Consider the following 23,497-nt stretch of genomic DNA (forward strand, 5'->3'; position numbering starts at 1 on the left):
GGTTCATCGTCACTTCTGGAAAATATCTGCGTGGGAACGATTGGCTGAAATCTGGGCTATGGACGTCTTGTTTGCTGCAGCAGCATGTAACGGTAATAAGTCTTGGTCTATCGGTAGATCCAGGATTATCTTACTGTTGCCCTTGTCATCGTCCTACTCGCAGGTCCTATCGATGCTCCCTTCCTTACTGCCGTTCATCTTGGTAGACTTTGCTAAGCACTCTTCCTCCGGATACTTCGTCATATGTTCTTGAATCAATTGGCGTAGTTTCATCTTGCGGAGGTAACGAGCCAGACGCTGCGCCCCATCCTTTCCGCGACTGCCGTTATCGTACGGATTGGCGCCGTAGTCTAGGAGAAGCTCTACCATTTCGGTATCGTTGCGTTCACATCTGATCGCCTGTAGGAGAGGCCGAGAATCAGTCCTCGTCCGGGGACGACTTTGCGCTTTCAGGTTGGGATCGGCGCCGTGCTCGAGGAGAAGTCGTGCAGCCTCTACATTTCCGCGTTCGAGTGCAGATAATAGTGGAGTGCTTATGAACATGGATTGACGGGTTGAATGTCGGTGATACCTTATGGCATTGGGGTCAGCACCGTGTTCGAGCAAAAGCTTCATGGCTTCCAAATCTCCTTTGCCACTCGCAATGACCAACGGGTTCAGATGATATGTGTCCTCCAGACCGCGATGTCGACACTGCACGTTGGCTCCTTGTTCGAGGAGAAGCTTTGCAATCAATATGCGACTATGCTGCGCAGCCGCCATTAGTGCACAGCCAGCCGAGTTCAGTGCCGTCACATCAGCGCCGGAGTCTAGCAAAAGCTGAACGACATCCGCGTGACCCTTTGTCACTGCGCTGACTAGTGGTGAAGCCAAGCTTTTACCAGTGGCGTTTACATCAGCATCATGATCGAGGAGATGCTGGACAATGTCTGTATTTCCACCCCAGGCCGCCGCAGACAGAGCCGAGGCAAACCTCTCTCCTCCTGCATTGACATCGGCGTTGTAGTTCACAAGGAGCTGGACGGTGCCCATATAACGATTCTTGGCCGCTGCTGACAACGCGTTGCCGTGCTTCCCAGATAAGTTGATGCCAGCGCCATGCTCCAGCAGAAGCCGTACTATTTCGTCATGCCCATCTGAGGATGCCTGCTGCAATGGGGTCATGCCTGCAACAAGTCTGTCCACGTCGGTTCTGTCGTTAGCAAGCAACCGAACTAGCACTGAGTGAAACCCAAGCATAGTCATCAAGTAGACACAGGTCTTGTCCTCGACTAGAGTGCCTCCTGCAAGCTTCAGGCGTCCGAAATCATTCACATCGAATTCTAGCGGTTCAAAATTGTCTTCTTCCAAATCCAATTGATTGAAACCGCGATCGAAGCGAAGGTGTTCGAATACTATGGTGCGAAGTGACGACGAGACTTGGAAAAGTCGCAGGACTCGATCTATCAACGCCGGCGTCTCCTTGCCTTCTGTAAAGTGCATGTACCAGTTTGAATGTGCGTATTCATCCAGCGGTCCGCTGGCGTCATGTATGAGGCTAATGAAATCCGAGAGCCTTTTATGTTCAGCATTCAGAACGGCCAGGCAGATGTTCAACATCTCGACTTGGCCGCCGTGGCCTCCGGTGTGAAATTGCGCCACGGTTTTCTGGTGCAATATTCGATCGGACTCGAGATACTCCTGAACAGAAAAGTGAGCGATTCTCACATAGGTTCGCGAGTCCGACATCTTGAACGGTGCCGTGTAGACCTCCACCAAACCAGGGCAGGCTTCCTCAATGGCCTTTGCATTTTCAAGCCGACGGTCTGGATTCAATGCCGGCTCAGGCTCAAGTTCAATCGCAGCGCACTCAATGACTTCCGACACTGTTAAGGGCCGTTTGGCACAGCAGAGAGCCGTCAATATCCGCTGAGAGCACTCTTGAGCATGCTCCGGAATACCAAGGAGCATTCGCTCGTAGGTTTCATCCAATGTCTTGGGCAGAGACTCGAGCAGCTTGCTCAAGTTGTGAGGGCTCACGGGACAGCTGCCAAGCGCTTTGAACTGACACTCAACCCATCTGAATCTGTAACAGAGTTAGCTGCACTGTCTGCCGGTGATGGTGAGAGGTAACCAACACCCCGTTTGCGCGCTTCGTCAGCGCGTTCTCGATGCGGGCAAATTCTTTGGACCACTTCAACAAGCGGGCAGTCTTGTGAAGATGTTCTGATATGTAGCGAGCGATATCCTCGTCCACCGAAAGGTTTTTCATCGTGACATGTTGTTTCGAGGATGGGTCTAGCGTTTCTCGAATATCGGTCTCATCTCGACTTGTCACGAGGAGGTGGAGCCCTGGCTTGTGGCGTAAGAGAAGCAGCGTTTCGAGCACAGCCTCGCGGTGTTCGTCGCGCGGACTTTCGTCGATAGCATCTATCATGATGTATGTATCCTGGAACGATCTGGAAAGCTTGAGGAGACAATCAATCAAGACTGGGTCTGGTGGCGTAGAGTTGCGGTAGGTGTCTCGTAATCGCATTACATAGTTGCAGCCGCTATTGAGTTGGCCAAAAAGCTGTAGCACCAAGGAGCGCAGCATGGCCGACACACTCTGCTTGCCGACATCGGTGAAAGAAAAGAAAAAGAATGCGATGGCGACTTGTGAGTTAGACCTCCGGTGTCGAAAGGCGTACTGGATGGCCGTGGAGCAGAGGACAGATTTGCCGCAGCCAGCAAAGCCGCTCAGCCAGAGAAACGAGCCCGGTGTTTCGAGCCATGACTTGTATGCGGGGCCCTGGACAAACCACAGGCCTGTTCCGGGGTGCTTTTTCTTACAGGCTTCATTGAAGTCGATCGTAGCGTCAGGGGCTTTCAACCATTCGAAGACTTTATTATCAACCTGGCTGGCCCTCACTAGGTCCATCAAAGTCTTGATTTCCTCAACTTCATTCCGAATATTGCTGGTGTCGTTCAGCTGCAGCTGTTGTGATGCAGAAGACATGCGACTGAAGACCTCAGCGACATCCTCCTCAAGCCTTCTCAATGTCTTCTCCCGAAATGGGTAAGCAAGCCGTCGACCGAGGGCTTTTGCAATAGCCAGAGTGTCTTTTGGCTGTAGATCCCCAAACTTTTCTGTATGATTACGGAGATCTTCAATGCAGTCCTCGCATTCCTGGACATGCTTTTCGACCAACGCCAAGACATGAAGGTCGTTCGAGCGGTATTTGCGGTCCTTGAGCTGGCGATTTAAGCTATCGAGTAGCTCTAGAAGACTTTCCAACTTTGTGAGAATGTGTGCGACATCCGACTCCGCGTTTGCAAAAGCATTGTAGTAGTCGTAAAGCGTCTGTGTCACTTGAATACCAAGCGAGACGATTCCCACAGCACTCCCGGCAACCGACAATGGATCAGACATCGCGAAGAACGTTTACAATAAATCAGGCATAGTAGCCGGAAGAAATAGAGCTAATGTGTTGTTGCAGAGAGGAAATTCATCACGTTTGTTGGAGCGAAGGTGAGGCTGGCCGCAGCCTGCTGCTGCGCCTTAGCGCCAACATGAACGACGGGCGCAGCCTCCATTTCATTCGTTGGTTGCCGAAGACGACGTTCACGGGCAGCCAATAGGAGCAGCGCTTAAGTATTTCAAGACGGTGGCCCCTGAAGCTTTTGTTGGTATGAGTCTGAGGGCGATGAAGGCATCTGAAACCTGCCGTATCGAGCAGGGTGTGATTAAATTAGGGCTATTTGATTTTGAACGTTCTCGCCACAGGCGAGGAGTATGTTAGATAGTACTTGTTCACGACGAGTGTGCCGATCCGATATGCCGAGTTCCGGTACCATTTGATCAGCATCATGTATGCGTCGTCATTGATGGTGCCGAGCCTGATGGCCTCGTACCGTCCAGTCTGTATCCTTTTGAATACTTTTGGTGCATCCAAATCCTCCTTACTGGGATACAGCCGAACTTCTCCGCCGTTTGCAAGTCGCATGCTATGGTTGGAACTGTCGGAAATAAACGCCGTCCTTGGAACGGCGGAAGTGTGAATTAGTAGAGCTCTTGGTTGCGAAAAGTTCTGGTCCGGACTCCGCGGATCAAGTTCAGATAATGGTAATGTGGTGCCGTCCTCCAGGTACAGCTGAATGCTGGCCATGTCGACACCCTCTGGACTATGGATGTTGTTTGAATCCACCGGGTTTGGCCAAGTGACCGATCCTTCCCATCCCATCCAGGACCAGGAAGGGAACTGCTTGCGCCGCCTTGTGGGCTTGTATAGCTCATGCCTCCAGGCCAGCGCGGTCAAAAGGTAACCCGAGTAGTCCACATTCCCTACAGACGCAATTATGTCGTCCTTTGGATGGAAGAATGGTATACCCCATATCTGCCGAACGGGAAAGTCTGTCGTCGACTCTAGCCTCTTTATGATGCCCCCAAATGCATTCATACCGTCTTCGTCAAAGCTCAGTATTCGTCTTGAGTACTGCTCGGCGCATTGTGTGTATGCAAGAAATTTGTTCAGCCTAGATGTCTCGTCGTATTTTGCGGTCTGGGGCGTCAAATGCTCAGATCCGAAGAGCGAACGGCCAATGTAGTCGTCAAGGTGTGACCTTCTTTGTCGATACAAGGCGTCGAATGAGACTCGCAAACTCTCATGGCAGTTCATCGAACCGCATTCGAAGTAAAGTTGGTCTCGCGTGAAGATGAGGCGTCGGCTCGATAGGACAGCCTCCTGATACGTCCACCCTCTTGTCGCCCACCGAGAGTCCAGAATGCTCTGCTTCGGGGACGGAAGGGCCGAGCGCAAGTTGAATCGCTCGTGGGGGAAGAAGCTTTGTTGTGATGGCCGCTCGGTGGACACGCCAGGCAAACCACAAGTCTCATCGTCTCCAGCAGCGGCGACGATTGTGAGAGCCGCATTCTGATACACAAAATCCATGTGCATAATCTGCTCGTGCTTCTTACCGCTGTCGTGCTGGTCAATACAGTACTTATCGACCCAGAGGAAACGGTAGCCAAGTGCAGCGGTAACCTTCATCGCATCCTCGATGACCCTGGGCGGATTCTTGGGTAATGACGTGCCCGTGTCCGTAAAGTCCAAGAGGCTACTCGTACTCTTTCCCCACACGTAGCTGAGCGCCACGTATTCCGGATGACCTTCGGTAGGGAGAGACTCGACAGTGATGACGCTTCTGGTCTCGCAGTCGATAAGTCGCATGTTGGGCAGGGCGCCCTGTCCGCGATGGCAAGCCGGGTGGTACTTTTTGCAGCAGTCCAGCCACTCCATGACGACCCGAGCGTTGAACTGGGGCGTGACGATGCGTGGAGAGAACAACCTCGTGTTCTTTTGTATCTCCCGATGCCACATGACGAGTCCCTGCTTGGAGATGAGCTTCTCTAACCGCGAGTTGTCCCTACCGCCTGTGTGGGTGAAGTCAGACGGCACGACAGCAAGGAAGAAGTCGGTCAAGTCCTCCGCCTCGAATAAGTACCCGGTGTCGCCTTTCCAGAAGCCTTGCCTGAGCGACCGTAGAGCAATGTGCGGCACAAGAGGGAAAGCTCGGAGTTCTGCTGTGTGAACGGAGCCGGAGGCTGCCGGGTCGATTTCAACGTACAGACGAGAGAAGAGCTGACATAGATCGCAATCGCGAGGGTCCTCGAAAGTCTTGAGTCTGGCGAGAACAACACCATCTACGAGGGCGGACAGAGTGTGCCCCGGAAGGCGTTCCGTGGCTCGCCAAATGTCTAGGTTGCGGCATGCCTGGCATCGACTAGGCATGGTGTTGCTGACAGAGGAGGGTGCTGGCGTGCTCAAGCGTTTGCTTGATAGGGAGAACGACGGAACGAACGATCGCCTCAGGAGCTGGCAAGGCCGAGTGTTCAGTAAGGTTGTGGTCGTGAATAATGGAGCTTGTCCGTTTGTTTCATGGGCTTACCGAAAACCCCGTCGGTTGGTTGCCCATCGGGAAGCTGTCGCCGTCGGGGGCCATGGCGAATAAGTCTTGATCTCGTGTTCTCCTGTCGAAATGCGTATCTTTCCTGTTAGAGAACAGTCGTCGCTTGAAGGATATTGTGGCTTCCATCGACGACGTTATTAACTCTCGGTATAGCCTATCGACTGGGACTGGGGAAGTTGAAGCCGGCGTCGCCGTTCCGTAAAGTGCATTGGTAAATTGGGGGCCAGAACGATGGAAAAAGGAAGGAATGCTGACTGGAGACTGGAGGTGGTTTGGCCCCTTGCCTCGGATGGGATTTCTGGCTGTGCCTCATTCCCACGCGATTGGCTATCTCCACCGGGGATGGACGACTAGCGTGGAAACCACTTTCGGCAAGAGAGATGAAGGACGGAACGAGTGATGATGTCTTCGGCCGAGCATGGCTGCCACGACTGTTTCCCCAGTTTAACAGGGCGTTCCACAGCTTCCAGAATGGCACTGGACCTTCTATCTCCTTGGCCAAAAGTGGAACACCCATGCAAGACGAATCCCAATTTCACACGAAATTGTCAACCACGGTGAACCGCAATCATGTTTTCCTGTGCTCTGCCGCCGCCAAACTTTCATCAGCAAGCAATGTCCCGTTCCATTCGTTTGGCCGCTGGCCGCGAACAGGTATCATATTTTGGAACACAAGTGCTCAGGTAAATCGCCCCAACAACCACGGCAAAACAAGAAAAGAAAAACCCCCAATGCCAAGCCATGGTCTTTGCGGACTCACGGATGCGATCGCCCTTTCTCATTGTTCTTCGCCCTCTGCGTCTTTGCCCTTGCCCGTCATACTGGACACCAAGTCCGCGAACCGGCCCTTCGCTGCCGCCTGGTGGGTATCAAATCTCGGCGTTCCTGCTGGTGTAACGGCCGCGGACGTCCCTTCGATCACGTTGGCGACCTCCTTGAACTGCTCGCGGTCCTTGACGAACCGCGTCAGGTACATTGTCGTTTGCCTCTTGGGCTTGGACATGATGCGCTCCACCTCGGCCTCGTATGCCTTGTCGTAAATGTTAAAGTCGACGTTGGTCGGAGATTCAGCCACAGCACCCGCCGACGGCTCGTTCTTGTCGAACTCGTCTCGAGCACCGATCCCGATACCAAGGATCAGCGGCTCGTTCTCCGCCTTTTCGGTCGCGTCGCTCTTGTCCGTCGCACCGCTGCTGCCTCCCTGCTTCTTCATGAACTCCTGGCGCTTCGCGATGAGAGCCTCAATCTCTTCTGCGCGAGCCCTGTCCCTGTCCTGGTCGATCAACTCATTACCGCCATCACCGCGTGGCGAGAGCGTAGAGTTGCGACTCTGCCTGCGCCTCATGAGGATGGTCTTGAACTTGTGGATCGCTTTCATCTACACTAAGGTTAGAGACGTTCTGAGACAATGCCAATTACTACTCACCACGCAGAGAAGATGGTTCATCTTCCGCGTAAAAGCACGGTTCAACTCGAGCTCGTTTGGGAGCTCAATGAGGGCCGCACAGTTGTCTTCTTTGGAAAGCAACAAATCTGTCCCTCCCTTTGTGACCCAGGCATGCTCCTGAATCTTGTCAGCAATCTCGGCGGCGGCGAACGTAGTAGACGGACAGCACGTACTCTCAGCTCCGCCATCGGGATGCGCTTCTTCGGGTCCTTTTCCAGAATTCTATTCATGAGATCCACAAAGTCGGGATCCTCGTCCTCGGGCAGACGAGGAGACTCCGTCTTGATGGCTTCGTACATTTCCAGTACGCCATCGTGCTCGAAGGGGATCTTGCCGTATCGCAGGCAGTACAGTGAAACGCCCATGGACCAGATATCAGCAGCTTTGCCGTCCACATCGCCGTGCCTGACTACGCAAAGCTCGGGAGCCAAGAAGGCCGGGGAGCCCGCGGACTTGGCAGTCATCATGCCGTCGCCAGGCTTCTCGAACATCTCTGAGACGCCGAAATCGACAATCTTGAGGACGTCGTCCTCAGTCAGCAGAAGGTTGTCAGGCTTGATGTCGCGATGAATGACGCCTTGTTCGTGCACTACTGCGCATTAGCCCTGCCGGCGGTGCAAAAACTAGATCACTTACAATACTCGATGCCTAATATCAAGTCCCTGAACCAATAACGACACGAGTCTTCGGGGTACGGTGTGGCCGTCTCACTGAGTCCGACTTTCATGACTACACCCTTCTTGCACATCTCAAGGACCATGTACAGGGAATCCTCCTCTGGGTCGTCCAACACTTCTATGAGTTGGACCAAGTTCGGATGATTGAGCTTCTTCATGATGGCAATCTCTTGCCTGATGAAGAATAAGGCATCGCTGGCACTGGGGCTTGGGTTGTCTCCGCCAAAGTCGCCAAAGTGTGGCGACAGCGGCGCATTGAGACTTACACGGTGGGCGAATCGCTGGGGTCGACGAGCTCCTTGGCGGAGAATGCTGGACTGGGCTCGTTTGCGAAGACGGACCTTGGAGAACTCTTTGACGGCCTACGAGGTGTGAGCTTGGCTCTGGGCAGATGACGGAGCGAGCCCATCTTACATATTCGGTCCCAAACTGGTCTGTCGCGAGGTGCACTGCTCCATACGAACCTCGACCAATCTCCTCTTTGATTATGTACTGGTTAATACGGTGGTTGCTCCGTCCGTCCTGGCCCTCGCTGCCATATTCAGTCACAGCATCGAGGGTTTCCTGCTGCTTGTGAGTCCCTGGTCGCTGATGACAGACAGGGCAGCTACCCCGCCCCCACCAACTTGGGAGCGCGGCGGGGCCAAAGCTCAACAACGCTGAGCTGACGCACCTTGACTTCGCGATGAGCCGACGGCGTTCGACGGTGATGTCGCAAGGGACTCTGGAACTTTGTTGGCTGGGCGGCCGAATCGGATCTGCTCGGCAACACGGGACGAGGTTAGAGCTGCGTGCTTGTGGAGCGCGGGGGAGGCAGTGCAAGTTGCAGCGCGCGCAACGCAGCGAGAGAGGGAAGGGAGGAGGGAGGGAGGCTCAACAAGGACCGGCGCAGACGCACATGTGGTTAGCGAGTGGCGGACGAGGTTCCGCGCCGCCCTCTTCCACGGTAATGGTGGGCGAAGTGATGCCGCCGGTGGTCGCGAGGGTTGCGGAAGCCATGGCCGTTGCTGGCGGGCTCTGGAGTTCGCCGGGTTCAGACATTGTCGCCTCCAGCGCCAGGCTGTGTGTGTCGTGCAAAGCTGGAACGATGGAAAAGAGAGGAAAAGGCGAGCTGACGTTTTTGGGGGAATGACGGAATTCGAGTTGGAGAGCACCAGGTGGAGGAGAGAGAGCTCAGCTGAGCTACGCCGGCTACCTAATGTGTGTGCTCAAGCCTTGTTGCGACCGAACCTGACCCGACGTAGACCAAGGTGGGTGGGAAAACCGAAAGCGACCAAGATAAACCAGCAGAAGCAAGGGCTGGAAGTTTGGGAGAGCGACGACTCAAGCATAAAAAAAAAGAGGAACACCGCAGGTGGGAAACGACGCTGAGAGGGGGGAGAAAAACACTTCCCAGCCCGGCGTCATGTTCAGCTGTGTCGGTCCAGCCCCCACGTCAGGCCCGGTCCAAATCCCCGGTTCCCAAGGCTTCGAGCATCCATTTCGCTGCCGTTTATCCATCGGCGATCCCATGGACCGCGTAAGGCTTTCGAGCATCTTCAGACCCAGAGCTTGATGCCATTGGGCGCGTTACAACAGCCCCCAAAGAGGTGGGCTTGCCCAGGCTTAGTGGCTTCCTCGTAGGGCCAGCGCAAGACTGCGAACCCCTCCTTTTTGCAGCAAGCAGAAACCACAAAAGAGGCGCCGTCAGGACACAATGGATCTCGTCCGGGGCTGGGAGGAAGAGAGCATTTCACTCCCCACTGAGAGTGCCCCGCCACGGGCTGCCCCTGCACACACCTAATCGGACAGGCTCCAGGGTCTCATTGCGCATTCCTAGGTAGGCCACCGAGGCTCGGCCAGAGACGTACCTTAGCCTGGGGGGTGCCACTGAGCGTTTGCTCATTCGCCAGGCTCCCGACGACCGTTTCCCAGCGACATCATCTTGGGCCTGCGATACCCTGCGCGCACACGACAAGAGCTCCCACAGCTCGCCAGCGACATCGAAGCGACAATCCTTCAGCCCAATTCCAGACCACGAAGCTTCGACTTGCGTTGCGCGACCTCCCCAAACGGAATGGGACCTTGATCCCGCACGCCGCACGCCGCACCTCACCGACGACACCACCACCACCACACTCCACGTCGAATCGCCCATCATGGTCGTCTACTCCTTCTACATCTTCGACCGGCACACGGAATGCATCTACAGCAAGACATGGCTCCCCGCCGACCGTCCGGCCTCACTACCACCGCCCTCGAGCTCCGCCGGCCCCGGCGCCGCCGCTGCCGCCCCCTCGCAGCAGCTCCGCCGCGCCCACACAAACTCCGCCAAGGACGACGCGAAGCTCATCTTCGGCACCGTCTTCTCGCTGCGCAACATGGTCCGCAAGCTCGGCGGCGACGACGACGCCTTCATCAGCTACCGCACCTCCGGCTACAAGCTGCACTACTACGAAACGCCCTCCAACCTGCGCTTCGTCATGCTCACCGACACGGCGACGCTGAGCATGCGCAACGTCCTGCACCAGATTTACATCAACTTATGGGTTGAATATGGTAAGACTGCATCCGTGGCAAACCGGGAAACGAAACACACGATGCTGACTAGCCGTCTCTGCAGTCGTCAAGAATCCTCTAGCGCCGGCCGAGCACAAGGGCGGAGAGGGCGTCAAGAATGAGCTGTTCGAGCTGGGCTTGGATCAGTTCATCAGGGGTCTGATGTGAGCGCATCGACTGAAAGCCTGGTGAAATTACAAAACCAAAGACACGTATGGAAGCTTTGTCCAGCGGGACAACCATCAGAGTCCTCCCCCTAAGGAGGTCTTCTGTTACGATCAGGGCTCGGCCACGGCGCGACCAGGAGAGCCGCGAACATATCACCAAACCCCACGATAGAGGCGAACCATAGAGACCGGATGTGCGACGGGGTCAGGAGGATACCAAAAGAGAAGAGAAAAGGAACGGAGCCGCCGTCTCTTTTCAGACCGGCCCGCGCTGTTGGTACAGATCGAGATGTCGATCTATCTCTCGCCCATAGATTATACAATGATACCTATAATTCCCGTTCAAATCACCCTCGCCTCGCCATCCTTCCAATCCCATGATTCTCATTAAAAAAAAGGTCATATCCTTAGCAGCATGGCAACCCCAATGGCTCCTTGCCGTCATCTCACTTCTGGTCCACCGCCCTACCCCACGCGCTCTCGAAACTTGTCGCTGGGTCGACGACCACAACGCTTTCCTCGCCGGTCCCCTGTGTCGTCGCCTGCGTCTGCTGGCTCGGGATGTTGGTCGTCGCTTGGCTGGGCCTCGACGGCACCTCGCTCGCTCTGACATCCACGGCGCTGGCCATGATGCCCCCCTCCTCCTGCTGGATCTCGTTCTCCCAGTTGCTGGAGTACACCACCGCCGCGAAGCCCTCCAGGTCGCGCACCTGCTCCATCTCCTGGAGATACTCGTTCGGCATGCCGTTGCCAATCACGTGCGCCTGCCTGGTGAGCACCGAGAGGATCTTGGGCAGCAGCACGACCTGCGAAGTGCGGGGCTCCGACTGCGCGAGGTCCGGCTTGTCAAAGGCCGCCGAGGCGAGCTTCTTGTCCACCAATGTGGAGAAGCCCGCGTCGAGCAGAAGGGTGAGTACGTGCGTGAAAGAGGGTGACTCAATCAGGTCCGAGGTCTCATCGAGAAGCCTCCTGACCGCGGGCGACGACGCGGGGGACTGGGACGTCGTGCTTTCGGAAAGCATGACGGTGCTCTCTTCCAGGATACCAGACTCACGGAGGACATGGTCTTCCTTGTTGCGCGGCGGCAGCAGGTATGGAAGCCACTTGGCCTTGCGACGCTCCTCGGGCGTCGCACCCTCAACATTCTTGCGCACCGCGAGGGTGAGCTCGGAGAACTGCTCAAAGCTGAGCAGGTCGCGCGGGCTGAGGTGGCCAAAGACTTGGCGGACGGCAGCCTCGACACGCTGGCCAATCTCCTTCCATCCCTCATTCAGAAGCCACCAGCTAAATGTCAGATATCGGCGGTTGGTTTCAAAGTCGTTGCCGTAAGGCTCAAGGCCGTCGTCGTCGTTGTTCTCGAGGCTGATCGTCGCCTGCGCGGCACCTGTCGCGAGGGAAATGACGCTCGACAAGTAGCTGCGTCGACCGAGAAGATTCAGTTGGACCCTCGTCAGCATTGTCAAAAGCGCAAGCGTGTACAGCAATGTGAACGCTCTCGTGATTGCTGCCCGGCCCCCACGTCAGCAAAAGAGGCGCCCTTATCACTCTGATCGGTGTCGATCCACTTACAGCTAATCGTCAAGTCATCCCACAACTGCCTCTTGGTCTTCCTGGCCTTCTGCGCCGCCGCCGCACCCGCGGCCCCTCCGTCTTGCGCAGCTGTGCCCTCCCCGGATGTCGCGGCCGCGCTGGGCACCGTCATCTGGCTCGCGTGCAGCCCGCTCTCGCTCTGCACGCCGCTGCTGACCACGCTGCGGCCATCGTCGTCGGCGGTCATTGTGGTGTCCGCAATGCTTGGTGGGCTCACGCTCTCGCCGCTGCCACTCTTGACGCTCTTGGTCTGGCCCTTCATCTTCTGGATCTCGTACGTGATCTTCTCCGTGTTCATAGCCTCGAGGATGCTGGTCGTCGCGGAGGGGAGGAGCGCTAGGACCGTGAAGGTGCAGTCTTCCTGGTTCTGCTCGAATCGGCGGCGGAGGCTGTTTGAGGAAGCCGTTGTCAGTTCTTGATGTCTTCTTTTTGGGGGTTGCCGGTCGCGGGTGGGATGGGGATGAGAGCTCACTCACTTCTCCTTCGCGATGCGGTCGCTGCTCATGCGCTCCCGCGCATCATTGATCTTGCCCAGGACATAATTCGTCACGACGTATCCTGCACCGACGACTCCTACGCCGATGGCGAGAGGCGTTCTATTCCGGCGGAACCATCGCCGGGTTGCGTCGAACATGGTGTTGGCGCTTCCACTCTTGTTCTCGAAGCTTTCCGTTGAATACTAGTAGACCAAATGAGGCACAGAGCTCTGTGGAGGGCCTGACCGCAATTGAGAATGCAGTAACACCCCCAAAGACCAGTGGTGTGAATTAAAATCCAAAGCAAAACTCTCCGAACCCAGGGGGCAGAATCATATGAAGAAAGAAGAGAAAACCGGGGTTCGCTAATCCCCACGAAATTGGCATCTGAGAGGGAGCAATGTCTGGATCTCCAGGAAGGCTGGTCGGCAAACGTAATGACTTTTGGGGGGGCAATTAAGCAGAGAGACAGAGGGCAAGGTAGCTCTCCCAAAGTGTCGTGGTGGACCGTGATTACCTCGGCCCAGCCACACCCACGCGATAGAGACCACGGCACACGTTGACGGTTGAACACGCATCACGCTCCATGACTGGCCCGTGGCAGGCGCTGCCCTGTGGCTGGAGCGGACACCCTGGAGTGATACCTCCGTTACTGACCTGACGGTACCTTACGGCGTTACAATAGGTAGGTAACCTACCCGCTCTATCAGTGTACGTACTGAGTACATGTGCTGCAGCCGCCTTTCTCCCCGGGACCCATGACCGGGAGCCTTTGGGCACTCAAGAGTTCGGGGTAAACGCATCCCTGCCATCTAGCGCCAACTGCCCCCCTCATCAGGTCCCCCCCCCCTTATCGGGGCAGGCTGCGGCGGCGGGCTGCGGCACATCAGTGTGCCCCTCAGCACCCAACACAGAGGTCCATCTTCTGACATCCGAGGGGGGACTTTCAGTAAGTCCATCCTCAGAACGTTATCATCGCCCCTTGAAGCAGTATCGTCACCGAACCCTCAGCCTACGACGGACGCAACAAATATCGAGCATAACTACCTCCCCGCACACGATGCAGCAGACGAATCCCCCAGAGTTTATCCTCGACGCCTTTGCGGACCCAGCATCCGTCCGGGACGTCGTCAAAGGTACCGTCTTCCCTCATTCCCATGGCCCCGGTTTCCCGCCCCGCCAGACGTCATATACCTCAACGACACGACGAGAACACATCGCCTTTGCGCCACGGGCGCGACACCCTCTCACCCACCAAAAACCCATGAGCGGCATGCAGTAAGGATGGGGGACAAGAACTAACCTTCTCAAACGGCAGGAATCCTCCACACAATCTTCTTCCACCGCTTCTTCCCCGCCGTCGTCCCCTACACCCGCGAGGTCCTCGACCTGACCCTCCCCTACGTCGACGACGTCGAGCTCGAGACCATGATCGAGCAGCGCGCCACCGCCCTCGTCCGCCAGCTCGACGCCGAGCGCTCCTCCACCAACACGGCCAGCGGCGGCAGCGGCGGACGCGGCCAGCTCAACGTGCAGTTCTTCGAGAAGAAGCGCCGCAAGGCTTGGCTCATGCGCGGCGACGAGGAGGTGTGCTGGGAGCTTTGGACTTTAAAGGTCACCGTCGCAGAGCCTCGAACAGAGACCGGTACGTGTTGTCTTGGGAGAGATGAGCGTGGAAAATTGGGGATGTAGGAAGCTGACAATGTTGCTATAGAGAGGGCTAAGGTCCGCAAGGCCATGGAACAGACGCTCATGACGACGGTTATGAAGGTCATCACCTTTGTAAACGCCCACAAGGATCACATCCCCCCCATAACGACGCAGGGCTCGAACCCGTTCCCGTATCAGATCAACATCAACCAGAAGGAAGGGGGCTGGGCCACGAGAATGGGCATATATTGACACGTATCATGATATCAAGGGACGATTGGGAGTGTGATTAACGGGCTTAAGCGACAGCAGTTGCTTTACGGAATCAACGGAAGCGAGTATACGAGGAAGCATTTAATCAAGGCGGCGTTAGGAATTATATGGGCTGTGGGCATAGACTTGTCGGATTTTGAACTAGAGCAAATCAATATGATACCCGTTTCTGAGTTACCTTTCGTTCAAAAATCGCGCATGAATTCACTGTTTAACATATTCCGAAAGGGTATAGGCCAAGAGCATGCGAGAGAGCGGCCAGGAGGTACCTTTTCATCCAAACCAGCAGTCACAGTCCGGACGAGGGCGGACACGAGAGAGCAAATCGAACAATTTACTGCAGTCATCTGACCAACTCAAAGAATGTGATGATGGCTCATACTAGCATTTGACACTAAGTGTCCTCCGTGTGGAGGGAGCTAATCTGCAACGCATCCAAACGAATATTTTTCGTACAACAAAAAACACACAAAAAGCCATTCGGCCAAAAAGCAGTTCCCGCCAATCCATAGTGTAGCCTTTGCTTGATCCTGTCCACCGCGCAAATCAAGACCGGGGGCCTTGAGAGAAAAAAACACACCCAAATGTTCCTACCAGAATCATGTCCCCAATAAGCCAGTATGTGCCGCTGCTTCGTCATTATCATAAAGCAACAATCATGGACAAGAAAAATAAGCCGCGGAGCCCGTATCAGACATTAGTCTTTAAAGTCAATCCAGCCCTGGTTTTCCCGCTCCATTATCGTGTGGTCGAAACAGTCGAACGCCTGAGCATCGGACGTTATGCCAATAAGTATGTTCATACATCGTAACGGTCGTCATGTCTCAGTATCAATGAGACAAAAAAGCCTCATGGGAGAGATTAGAATTGCGTGGTGTAGCTTCGTCCAAAAGCAGGCTTGCTGGGCTTGGAGCCTGACTGCTTGGGCTGGGAGCCCGAGCCAATCTTCTCAAAGCCCTGCAGAATGTCGAGCCCCGAGTACTCGTTGGGGTCGTCCATGAAGTCGGCGGTGTCGAATGTGAAAGAGGGCCAGTCGCCCTCGGCCGCAACCTCGTAGAAGGACGAGGAAATCTTTGTCGGTGAGGGGAATCTCCACTGGGAGGCGCTGTCGCCGCCCTTGATGGGAGATGAGAGCCCATCAAACACCTTGCTGGGGGTTTCCCACATTGCAGAGTTCTGCGCGGGGGCCTTCAGGAAGGGGGTGGAGATGACCGACTTGTTGGAGTCTGTGGCCTCGGCCAGAGCGCTGGCAGAGTTGGTGCGCTCAATACGCGGGCGCTTCACCGACTTCTTTGATGGCGACTCCTGAGGGAGGCCGTCGAAGAAGTCGTTGTCCATGTCCTGGAAGATGTCGAAATCACCGGCAGCCATCAGGTTGTAGTTGTAGATGTTCTCATCCAGGTTGAAGGCGGGGCTCCAAGGCGCATTGCCGTCCATCTTGCGGAGTGGAGACTGGAGCATCTGGCGGACATGGTCGCGGTGAAGACGGAGGTTCGTGTTGGGCGATGCAGACGGCGGTGCCTTGGTGGGCGGCTTCAACTTCATGGCCGGAGTCAGAGGTGGCAGCATCTGTCCCTGCTGGCGGAGAGGCGACGAGGACGGTGGGGCGAACGCGTTGTACGACCGACCCTTGCTAGGGCTGTCGTAAGAAGAAGCGCGCAAGCGAGCGATCTCGTCCTCGGCCCTGCCGGCACGGCTGCGCTTGCGAGGGCGGTCAGCCTCCGAAGTGAGGATGCCGGTCTTGGGCTGCCGCAGCGCCGAAGACTCGAGCGATGAGATGTAGCCGCTGTCGTCCATGGAGGCAAACTTCCTCTTGTGGGACTTGGTAATGGAGGAGAATGGGCCGCGGCCGGGCGGCGGAGGCGTGCGGCTGCGGGGCTCCATGTGCCGCGGAATCGGCGGTGAAGAGTGCATCGTGGGCGGCAGGGGAGAGCAGTCCTGATCCAGGCCCTTGTCATGTCCATCCTCGGGTGCGGCCGAGTCGGAAACGGGAATGGTCGCGTCGGATGAGAATTCGACGGCCACGGTAGCCTGAGACGTGGGCAGAGGCGGCAGCGTCGCGTGGTTAATGGGTGCCGGAGGCGGCAGAGTCGGCTCCTGGATAGGGACGTTGACCGGTCTTGAGGGCTCCATTCGGGTCGACATGACGGGGACGTTCTCGGCGGTGGTCGCGGTCTTCCTCGCCGGCTTATCCTTCATGAACTGCTGCTCCATGCCCTCCTGGATGGTCCAGTAGTTGCCTTTTCCTGGGTCGTCCTTCGGCCGCTCCACCTTAATGAAGGCTTTGTGAAGACTGAGGTTGTGTCGAATGCTGTTCTGCCATCCCGATTCCTCCGCCTTGTAGAACGAGTACGTGTCGGAAATCCACTTGTAAATCTGGGCGAGGGTCAGACGCCTTTGAGGAGACCGGAGAATGGCCATCCCGATCAGAGTCGCGTAGCTGTGGCCCGGTTTCGTCCCGTCGTCAAGGATCGGAGGAAAGGAGTCGTGTGGCGGCAGACCGGACTCGTCGGCCTTGACCTTCTTGAGCGGTCTTGATTCCTTGATAGGCGCGGCCTCCATGAGCGTGCGCTTGCCGGGTGCCTTGTGCATGTAGAACTGGTCAAAGTTGATTGTTGGCGGCGCGGGATATAGCTGAGGGTGGACGTTTTCCTTGCCGAACCCAGCGGCGAGATCTACTACGGGTGGCTTTTGCGCGACGGTCTTAAACTTGGAGAGGTAGGGCTTCTTGTGAAGCGAATCGGTGTTTGGTGTCCTTGCGGAGGGTGGCGCCATGGGAACCATGTTGAGTCTGTTGCCTTGAGACTTCAACGGGGCGAGAGGAGATTTTTGGTTGCCTGACGATGCCTTCAGAGGCGAGTGTCTGTCGGAAGCGAGTGCTGGCGGGTTGAGGATTACGTTGTTGTTGCTTGCGGCGCCGAGCGGTCTTCTCGGGGGCTTCGATGCGGCGGGCATGGGTGCGTGGTTGATCATTGCTGTCGAGTTCTCGAAGAAGTCGTCTTGGAAGATTTGCAAGGGCTCGTGAGAGCCGGCGTAGCGTGTGGGTTTGGCCATGTCGGCCGATTACTAGACGTGGTCGATGTCTCCAACCTGGGTGAAGTGCTGGGTTTGGGTACGGGTAGTGGGCTGAAAGTGGGAGGGCATGTCAGCGCGCCGCAAGGCATCAGGTTAGATAAGTAGTCGCGGTGTGCGGTCGTGAATCTCCCGGGCTGACAGGGCAGGCTTCCAAGGTTCTTGACCCGAACGGGGTTTCGCATGATTGAAGGGAGGAGAAAGAGAGAGGAGACTCATGGCTCACCTTGGTCGGGTCTAGACTCTGGAAATGACTTGTGGGTCGTGAATGCAAGGGGGGCTTTTGGCGGTCAAATTGTACAGCGAAGCAACGACTCGCGATCTTGACCGACGGATCGATAGACTGAAGATGCGATATCTGATGAGCGGTGGTGATGTGTGTTGATTTCCGGAAGGCGGACGATGAGGTGCGGTGAGTGTGTGAGTGTGAGTGGTGGTGATGGTATTGGTGTTGTCGTTTGCGAATGCGTGTGAGTGCGACAGAGACTCTTGTGGCTGCAAAAGGTTGAAAAGAAAAGAGGGGATATCAGGCACGATAGCACGCGAGGGAGAGGAGGGTAGGCAAGATGTAATAGGCGGCGGCGGCAGAGGCAGCGGCACAGCGGGCAGTGAGGAGAAGTACTTCCAAGGCAAGAGAGGCAAGTGTTAAGCGTGGTTAGTGTGTGAGCGAAGGTGGTGGTGGTGGTGGTGGTGTGGGAGGGTCGCGGCGGCAGTGGGAGGATAAGGTACTTAGAAGGCTAGGTACTCAGGAAGGAAAGGTAGGAGTGGAGAGGCCCGGGTTGTACTTGACTTGTCGAAGAAAGAGGAGGACGGCCAGCTCAGCACGCCCAGAGATGTCCGGGTGGAGCACTCTGGAGCACGGGAGGAATGGGCGATTGGACGAGAGGAGCGTGGGCTGTGACACGACCGACCAAGCTAGGGTACGCCGAAGGTGGCAGCAAGGGTGTGTGGTGTAAAGTGCAGACTGAACCGGGATGCGGATGCAGGGAGGGTGAGGGTGGATGGTGTGTGGTGAGCGAGCGTGAAAGTGCAGCTTGATATCGACCGGGGTGCGTTCTCTATCCCAGTGTTCCTCGCTCGCTCGCACATTCACTCCAGTCTCGTCAGTCGAGAGTCAGAAGAAGCGATGCAATGCGATGCGCCGCGATGGATGGCGACCGTTTGCTGGAACACGCCGACTCTCCGGGAAGAGTCTGAGATGCTGCGAACGGCCAGCAGCGAGCGAACGGTGTCGGGGTCGGTGCTCTTCTCGCCTCTGGCTCTGGCTATGGCTCTGGCTCTGACCGTAAACTGTCAGATGGCGTCGAGGCAGAGCGTTTGTCCCTGCGTTTGCTTGACCGTCGCGAATGGCTTCGCGGTCGCGATCGTGGTTGTCGCAGGCGGCGGTGCGGTCTCTTGCAGCACGCTTCCAACGCCGTCCGGCTCCAGTTCAGGTCGAGCGCGGTGGTCACTGGAGTCTGGTGGTGCTGACAGAGAAGAAGAGATTCCCAGCTGTCCCCAACAGGGCTCCTCCCAGGTTCAGGCTTGTCAGACTTCAAGCTCGGTGGGGAGGGGTGTGCGCGCGGGTTACGTCCGGCAGAGACTTGGAGAGAGAGGAGCCCCAGGTGACGACGATTGTACGAAATGTGAATGGACGAGTTGACGACGTGGACAAGGCGGGAAGGCTATGCATTGCACATATGCAAGCAGGTTTTGCAGTTCATGCGAGACTCCGTCCACAGACCCGCCCTTCAATTTTTCAATCGGTAGGTTTTTTGCCCACCTCAGACTTTCGTTTCGTGCCGTCCACGGAGTGTTTCCAAACGCTGCTGGTTCTGGCGGATGCCCCTCTGCGCCGTTCCGGGATGGACGCTGGAGAAAAAAAAAGCTGGAGTCGTGATGCAGCTTGACAGGCCGTGAATGGCGCTGCTGCATGCAAGGACCGGGCGGGGAAATACTTGAGCCAGCAGAGTGGATGGTGTGGGCAATGGTGTAAAACTGTGATATTGCTTCCACCCTGCCAATTGACCTCGCTCCGGGTCTGAAATAGGTGCCGAATGCTGCTGGAGTCTGCTGGGGCTAGCAGCACCTGTATTCGTGTGGTGAGTGGCGGCCGTTCGTCGCGGACCGTCTCGAAACCACCAGACGTCAAAGAACGACGAGTGACTTGAGCCCAGCTGGTAATAGCGCAAGCCTCCCCAAGAGACACCATATGCTCGCCTTTGCTTCCTCTGGCAATGGTTCAAAGAGCTAATTCGGCTATCCAGTCATGGCATGAAAGTGGTCGTACGGGCTAAGCGCCCGTCTGGCCATCAATTTGACTGATCTGCAGCCGCGAAAACGAGCTTCCTATCGGAAAGGTGGAGAGCATGCAATTCAAAGTGTGGGAGTGTGCCGTTTTCTGTCTCGCTCTGCGACGACGTTAATTTTTGCCGTCTCTCGCTCTCCAACGCACATGTCGTTCGCTCTCTTTCATGTGTGGCGTCCTCGTTTGGGGCCTCTGTCCTGGCCTCTCATGCGCTACTGCCGGGATTGATTGGGTCAAAGACTGAAGCAAGAGGTCATGGAATGTCGTTGGCGCGTCCGAGACGCGTCCAGAAAAAACAACAAACGCGTGCATCTCTGCCAATCAGAGGCGTTACGTCACCTCACTCCGTTTTCTATTGGCTGTGGGCTCAGGCGCCTGAAACTGGGTGCTCCCGACCTATCACCGACTGCAAGCCACGGATACCGCTGAACGTGCGGACGGGATGGACGGCGAAACCTTTTTTTTTTCTCGTCTCATTGAAAAATTCTGTAAGGGCAGATGAAATTTCAGTTTTTTTATTTCGTCTGCTTAAACGGTATCCGTAATTCAGCTGGCGTTCTCAATAATGTCTCACGACGAGTATCCCCGTTGTGAGACTTGAGCTGAGACCCCAAGACCAGGTCTTACGCTGGCCAGATCGTCAGGTACGGAATGCACCCGCCGTCTCACTATTCCATGATGATATAAGGCTGTCGGGGTGATGATGCTCGTTCGATTCGTTTGTCCCCATCATCTCATTCTCATGCTCGTTCCGCGGGCTCTGGGCCTTTGGTTCTGGCCGGAAATTCGAATTGCGCCTGGAATATCGAGCAGTAGTCCAGCTTGTCCAGCTGCGCTGCTCGGGCCTTTAGGGGATCCTATCAAACCTCACCATCATCGTCCCGTCATCCCAGCTGGCCCCGAAATCCCAGGCCGACGGACTTCTGGAACCGAGGCCATGTCCGTGACATTCATGGGTCCTCTTTCCAAGGCGTCCCGGGTCGAATTATGACCAGAGTGACTCGAGCCTCAATGCAGGGAGCAGACGCCGGTGCCTAGTGGTGATTCGCGAATGCACTAACAGAAAATTGCACGGATGTACGTTGAGAACTTGAGCGACGAAGGCCCAGACGTGGAGACTGGGGCACCCAAGAGGCTAAAGCGAGACTATCCGTAAGGTAATCGTAATCCACGACGGATAAGCGGTAGCCATTTAAGCAATCCTTGCCCTGAGCGGAAAGGCAACCTCGGGCGCAATGCAAATGTCGGAGTGAGTGTGACGAATTAGCATGCCGTGTCGAGTTGGCCTGCCGTGAACCGCGTGGCGGCCTCTTTCCAGACGTGCTGAATGTCTATCAATCACAAGTAAACGACTCAGCCATCGCGGATCGAGACCTGGGGAGAGCACAGTGGTTGACTGGGACGTAATTAGAGACCAGAGTCACCAAACAGATCGGTTTAATGGCAGACGGGTTAAAGTTGTTTTAGGTCTCTCGCAGCCTGCACGCCGCAGCGCCAATTGCGACGCCTCTGCTACGACATGTGTCTCTCCACCGGCGGCGAAACCTTGGGGGGGTGTTCACGGGTTCAAAACCGGCCGAGAGAGGTACGGGAAAGAGGTCTCAGAAGTTCAGAACCCAAGACAGTATCCCATCATCAGGGCCCAGTCTGCTCACCAGGCACAGCGGCGCTGGCCACTGGCAGAGAGGCATCTGACACTAGTCATGATACCTGCCGCCTCAGGGCCGTCATCCGTCGGGTTATCATTACATAGATGCACATTACAGTTGCCATTCGCCGTTCAAGACGAAGGCGATGCGGTGCGACGCAACTTGCCCGACTTGATTTGACATTTCAGACCCCAGACACAGGCAGACAGCCCTGAGGCAGGCCAGACTGGGTGCTGAGGCACGGTCCACCGTCTGATAGCATGTGTGCAGCAAGTACGTACCTCCTGGACGTGACATCATCCTCTGCACCGGGAAGGCCAATCCCTTCACACACATGTTCTCGCTCTTGTCTTCCAGAAACCTCGTGTCTCTCTGCCCGTGCCCGGGCGCGTCCCCGGCTGCCCGTCGCCAATCAAACCGTTTCCACCTCCCAGAGACCCATTGGCTGGGCTGGATGACAGTGTTTCAACCAGAATTGGGACCAACTCCCACTCTCAGCCCAGAGCAGAGTCCCAGTGAAGGAGTGTTCCTCCCACCAGATCCACCACCACCACCACCACCACCTCATTCACGAAGCCACTTCCCAGTTCAAGCAAGTCGTACACGGCACCTAGTGTGCTAGGTTCTGCCCACACACCTCTGAAAGTCTACTGGCATGCTGCCCAGCGCTCACTGGCTGGACGTCGTGCAGGCGGCCTGGTACCTGACAGAGCCCCCTCCCATGTGAATTCCACCACCAGAATTGTGCGCATGTGGCTCACAAACGGCGAGGGGTAGCCCCCGTACCTGCCGTACCTGGCCAGTGGCGTGCCTGGCGCAAACCGGGAAGTGCACCTCAGCAAGCCTGCAAGCTTTCGAGCTCTCCAAACGACCCCCATCGTCCAAGGTTCAGCCCAGTCGTCGTTCCCTGTCAGTCGATCTTCGCATAAGATGCAAATCTTCCCAACGGGAGATATCCCATCTCGCACATCAATGACAACGCATCTAGCTCGCCCCGAATACTGACTCTTCTTGCCCTGTTTCGGCATGATTCCCCTCTCGACTAGGTCGACTTTCAACTTTGCCTGGGCCCTGGAAAAGAAGTTGGGCAGAAAAGAACACCCAAGCATCAAGGGAAAAAAGTCTGTGTGCTCCATCATCGAGATCTCTCACGGAATCCCCTCCGATCATCGAGCATTTTTCTCTCCTCTCCCGAGTCCCCCCCGTCCCCTTCACCTTCCCAGCTGATATGATGGAGAAATTAACGCTGAAAATATTTCACGAGAGCAAGAAAGTTACTCGTCATCCTCTTACCACCTTGTCCCATCAAGCACGGTCCGGTGTCCAATGAAGCCCCCGGCCCGTCCAACTGCCAGCTCAGTCGTCAATGGAACATTGAAATGCACAAACCCAACCGCGGGCCACCACCCGCGCGCCGTCGCTACACACTACTGTGCCTACTCAACTACTCTACCCAGGATACAGTAGCAGTGTCGCGGTGCTGCCCCATCTCCCCTCTTCACATCTCCTTCACGTCGCTTTCTTGCTGGGCCCCCTGGAGCGTGTATCCCTGCCGCCCTGATATTAATAGTCCTGTCCTTGATATACCCGCTCAAAGTGCCGGCCGTCCCCCCTCCTCCTCCTCACAGAGTCCCGTCCCAACTCCCAACTAGGGTGGCAAATTAGTTTGGTTTAGTTTGGTATGGGGGTTAGTTAGTTAGTATTAGTTTAGTATAGAATTTTTTTAGTAATTATTAGTTTAGT

The 23,497-nt window shown here is 56.0% G+C and overlaps 7 protein-coding genes across 7 annotated transcripts; 2 read left to right on the forward strand and 5 right to left on the reverse strand.

Annotated features, from left to right (window-relative positions):
• Window positions 1–153: 153 nt before the first annotated feature.
• On the reverse strand, window positions 154–3,391 carry ANKHD1-2 (Ankyrin repeat and KH domain-containing protein 1; the record flags this gene model as incomplete). The annotated part of the gene is made up of 2 exons (XM_032034435.1): window positions 154–2,065; window positions 2,118–3,391. The coding sequence occupies 2 exons, from the start codon at window positions 3,389–3,391 to the stop codon at window positions 154–156; spliced, it is 3,186 nt and encodes a 1,061-aa protein (XP_031886445.1).
• A 325-nt stretch (window positions 3,392–3,716) lies between these two features.
• CGGC5_v001394 (Vegetative incompatibility protein HET-E-1) lies at window positions 3,717–5,961 on the reverse strand (the record flags this gene model as incomplete). Its single annotated transcript, XM_032034436.1, has 2 exons — window positions 3,717–5,834; window positions 5,908–5,961. 2 exons carry the CDS (start codon window positions 5,959–5,961, stop codon window positions 3,717–3,719), a joined length of 2,172 nt encoding a protein of 723 aa, XP_031886437.1.
• A 745-nt stretch (window positions 5,962–6,706) lies between these two features.
• cmkC (Calcium/calmodulin-dependent protein kinase kinase cmkC) lies at window positions 6,707–9,093 on the reverse strand (the record flags this gene model as incomplete). Its single annotated transcript, XM_032034437.1, has 7 exons — window positions 6,707–7,306; window positions 7,355–7,492; window positions 7,549–7,964; window positions 8,012–8,414; window positions 8,467–8,616; window positions 8,726–8,810; window positions 8,951–9,093. The coding sequence occupies 7 exons, from the start codon at window positions 9,091–9,093 to the stop codon at window positions 6,707–6,709; spliced, it is 1,935 nt and encodes a 644-aa protein (XP_031886438.1).
• A 1,097-nt stretch (window positions 9,094–10,190) lies between these two features.
• On the forward strand, window positions 10,191–10,758 carry bet5 (Transport protein particle subunit bet5; the record flags this gene model as incomplete). The annotated part of the gene is made up of 2 exons (XM_032034438.1): window positions 10,191–10,590; window positions 10,655–10,758. The coding sequence occupies 2 exons, from the start codon at window positions 10,191–10,193 to the stop codon at window positions 10,756–10,758; spliced, it is 504 nt and encodes a 167-aa protein (XP_031886432.1).
• A 445-nt stretch (window positions 10,759–11,203) lies between these two features.
• Window positions 11,204–12,981, reverse strand: PEX3 (Peroxisomal biogenesis factor 3; the record flags this gene model as incomplete). Its single annotated transcript, XM_032034439.1, has 3 exons — window positions 11,204–12,261; window positions 12,327–12,736; window positions 12,824–12,981. The coding sequence occupies 3 exons, from the start codon at window positions 12,979–12,981 to the stop codon at window positions 11,204–11,206; spliced, it is 1,626 nt and encodes a 541-aa protein (XP_031886433.1).
• Window positions 12,982–13,883: 902 nt separating this feature from the next.
• ATG101 (Autophagy-related protein 101) lies at window positions 13,884–14,725 on the forward strand (the record flags this gene model as incomplete). Its single annotated transcript, XM_032034441.1, has 3 exons — window positions 13,884–13,959; window positions 14,142–14,468; window positions 14,538–14,725. The coding sequence occupies 3 exons, from the start codon at window positions 13,884–13,886 to the stop codon at window positions 14,723–14,725; spliced, it is 591 nt and encodes a 196-aa protein (XP_031886331.1).
• An 882-nt stretch (window positions 14,726–15,607) lies between these two features.
• sep1 (Forkhead protein sep1) lies at window positions 15,608–17,800 on the reverse strand (the record flags this gene model as incomplete). Its single annotated transcript, XM_032034442.1, has 1 exon — window positions 15,608–17,800. One exon carries the CDS (start codon window positions 17,798–17,800, stop codon window positions 15,608–15,610), a length of 2,193 nt encoding a protein of 730 aa, XP_031886330.1.
• Between the last annotated feature and the right edge of the window lie 5,697 nt (window positions 17,801–23,497).

Source organism: Colletotrichum fructicola (assembly GCF_000319635.2).
Source record: "Colletotrichum fructicola Nara gc5 chromosome Unknown KSG_Nara_v1_contig01, whole genome shotgun sequence".
Classification (NCBI taxonomy): domain Eukaryota; kingdom Fungi; phylum Ascomycota; class Sordariomycetes; order Glomerellales; family Glomerellaceae; genus Colletotrichum; species Colletotrichum fructicola.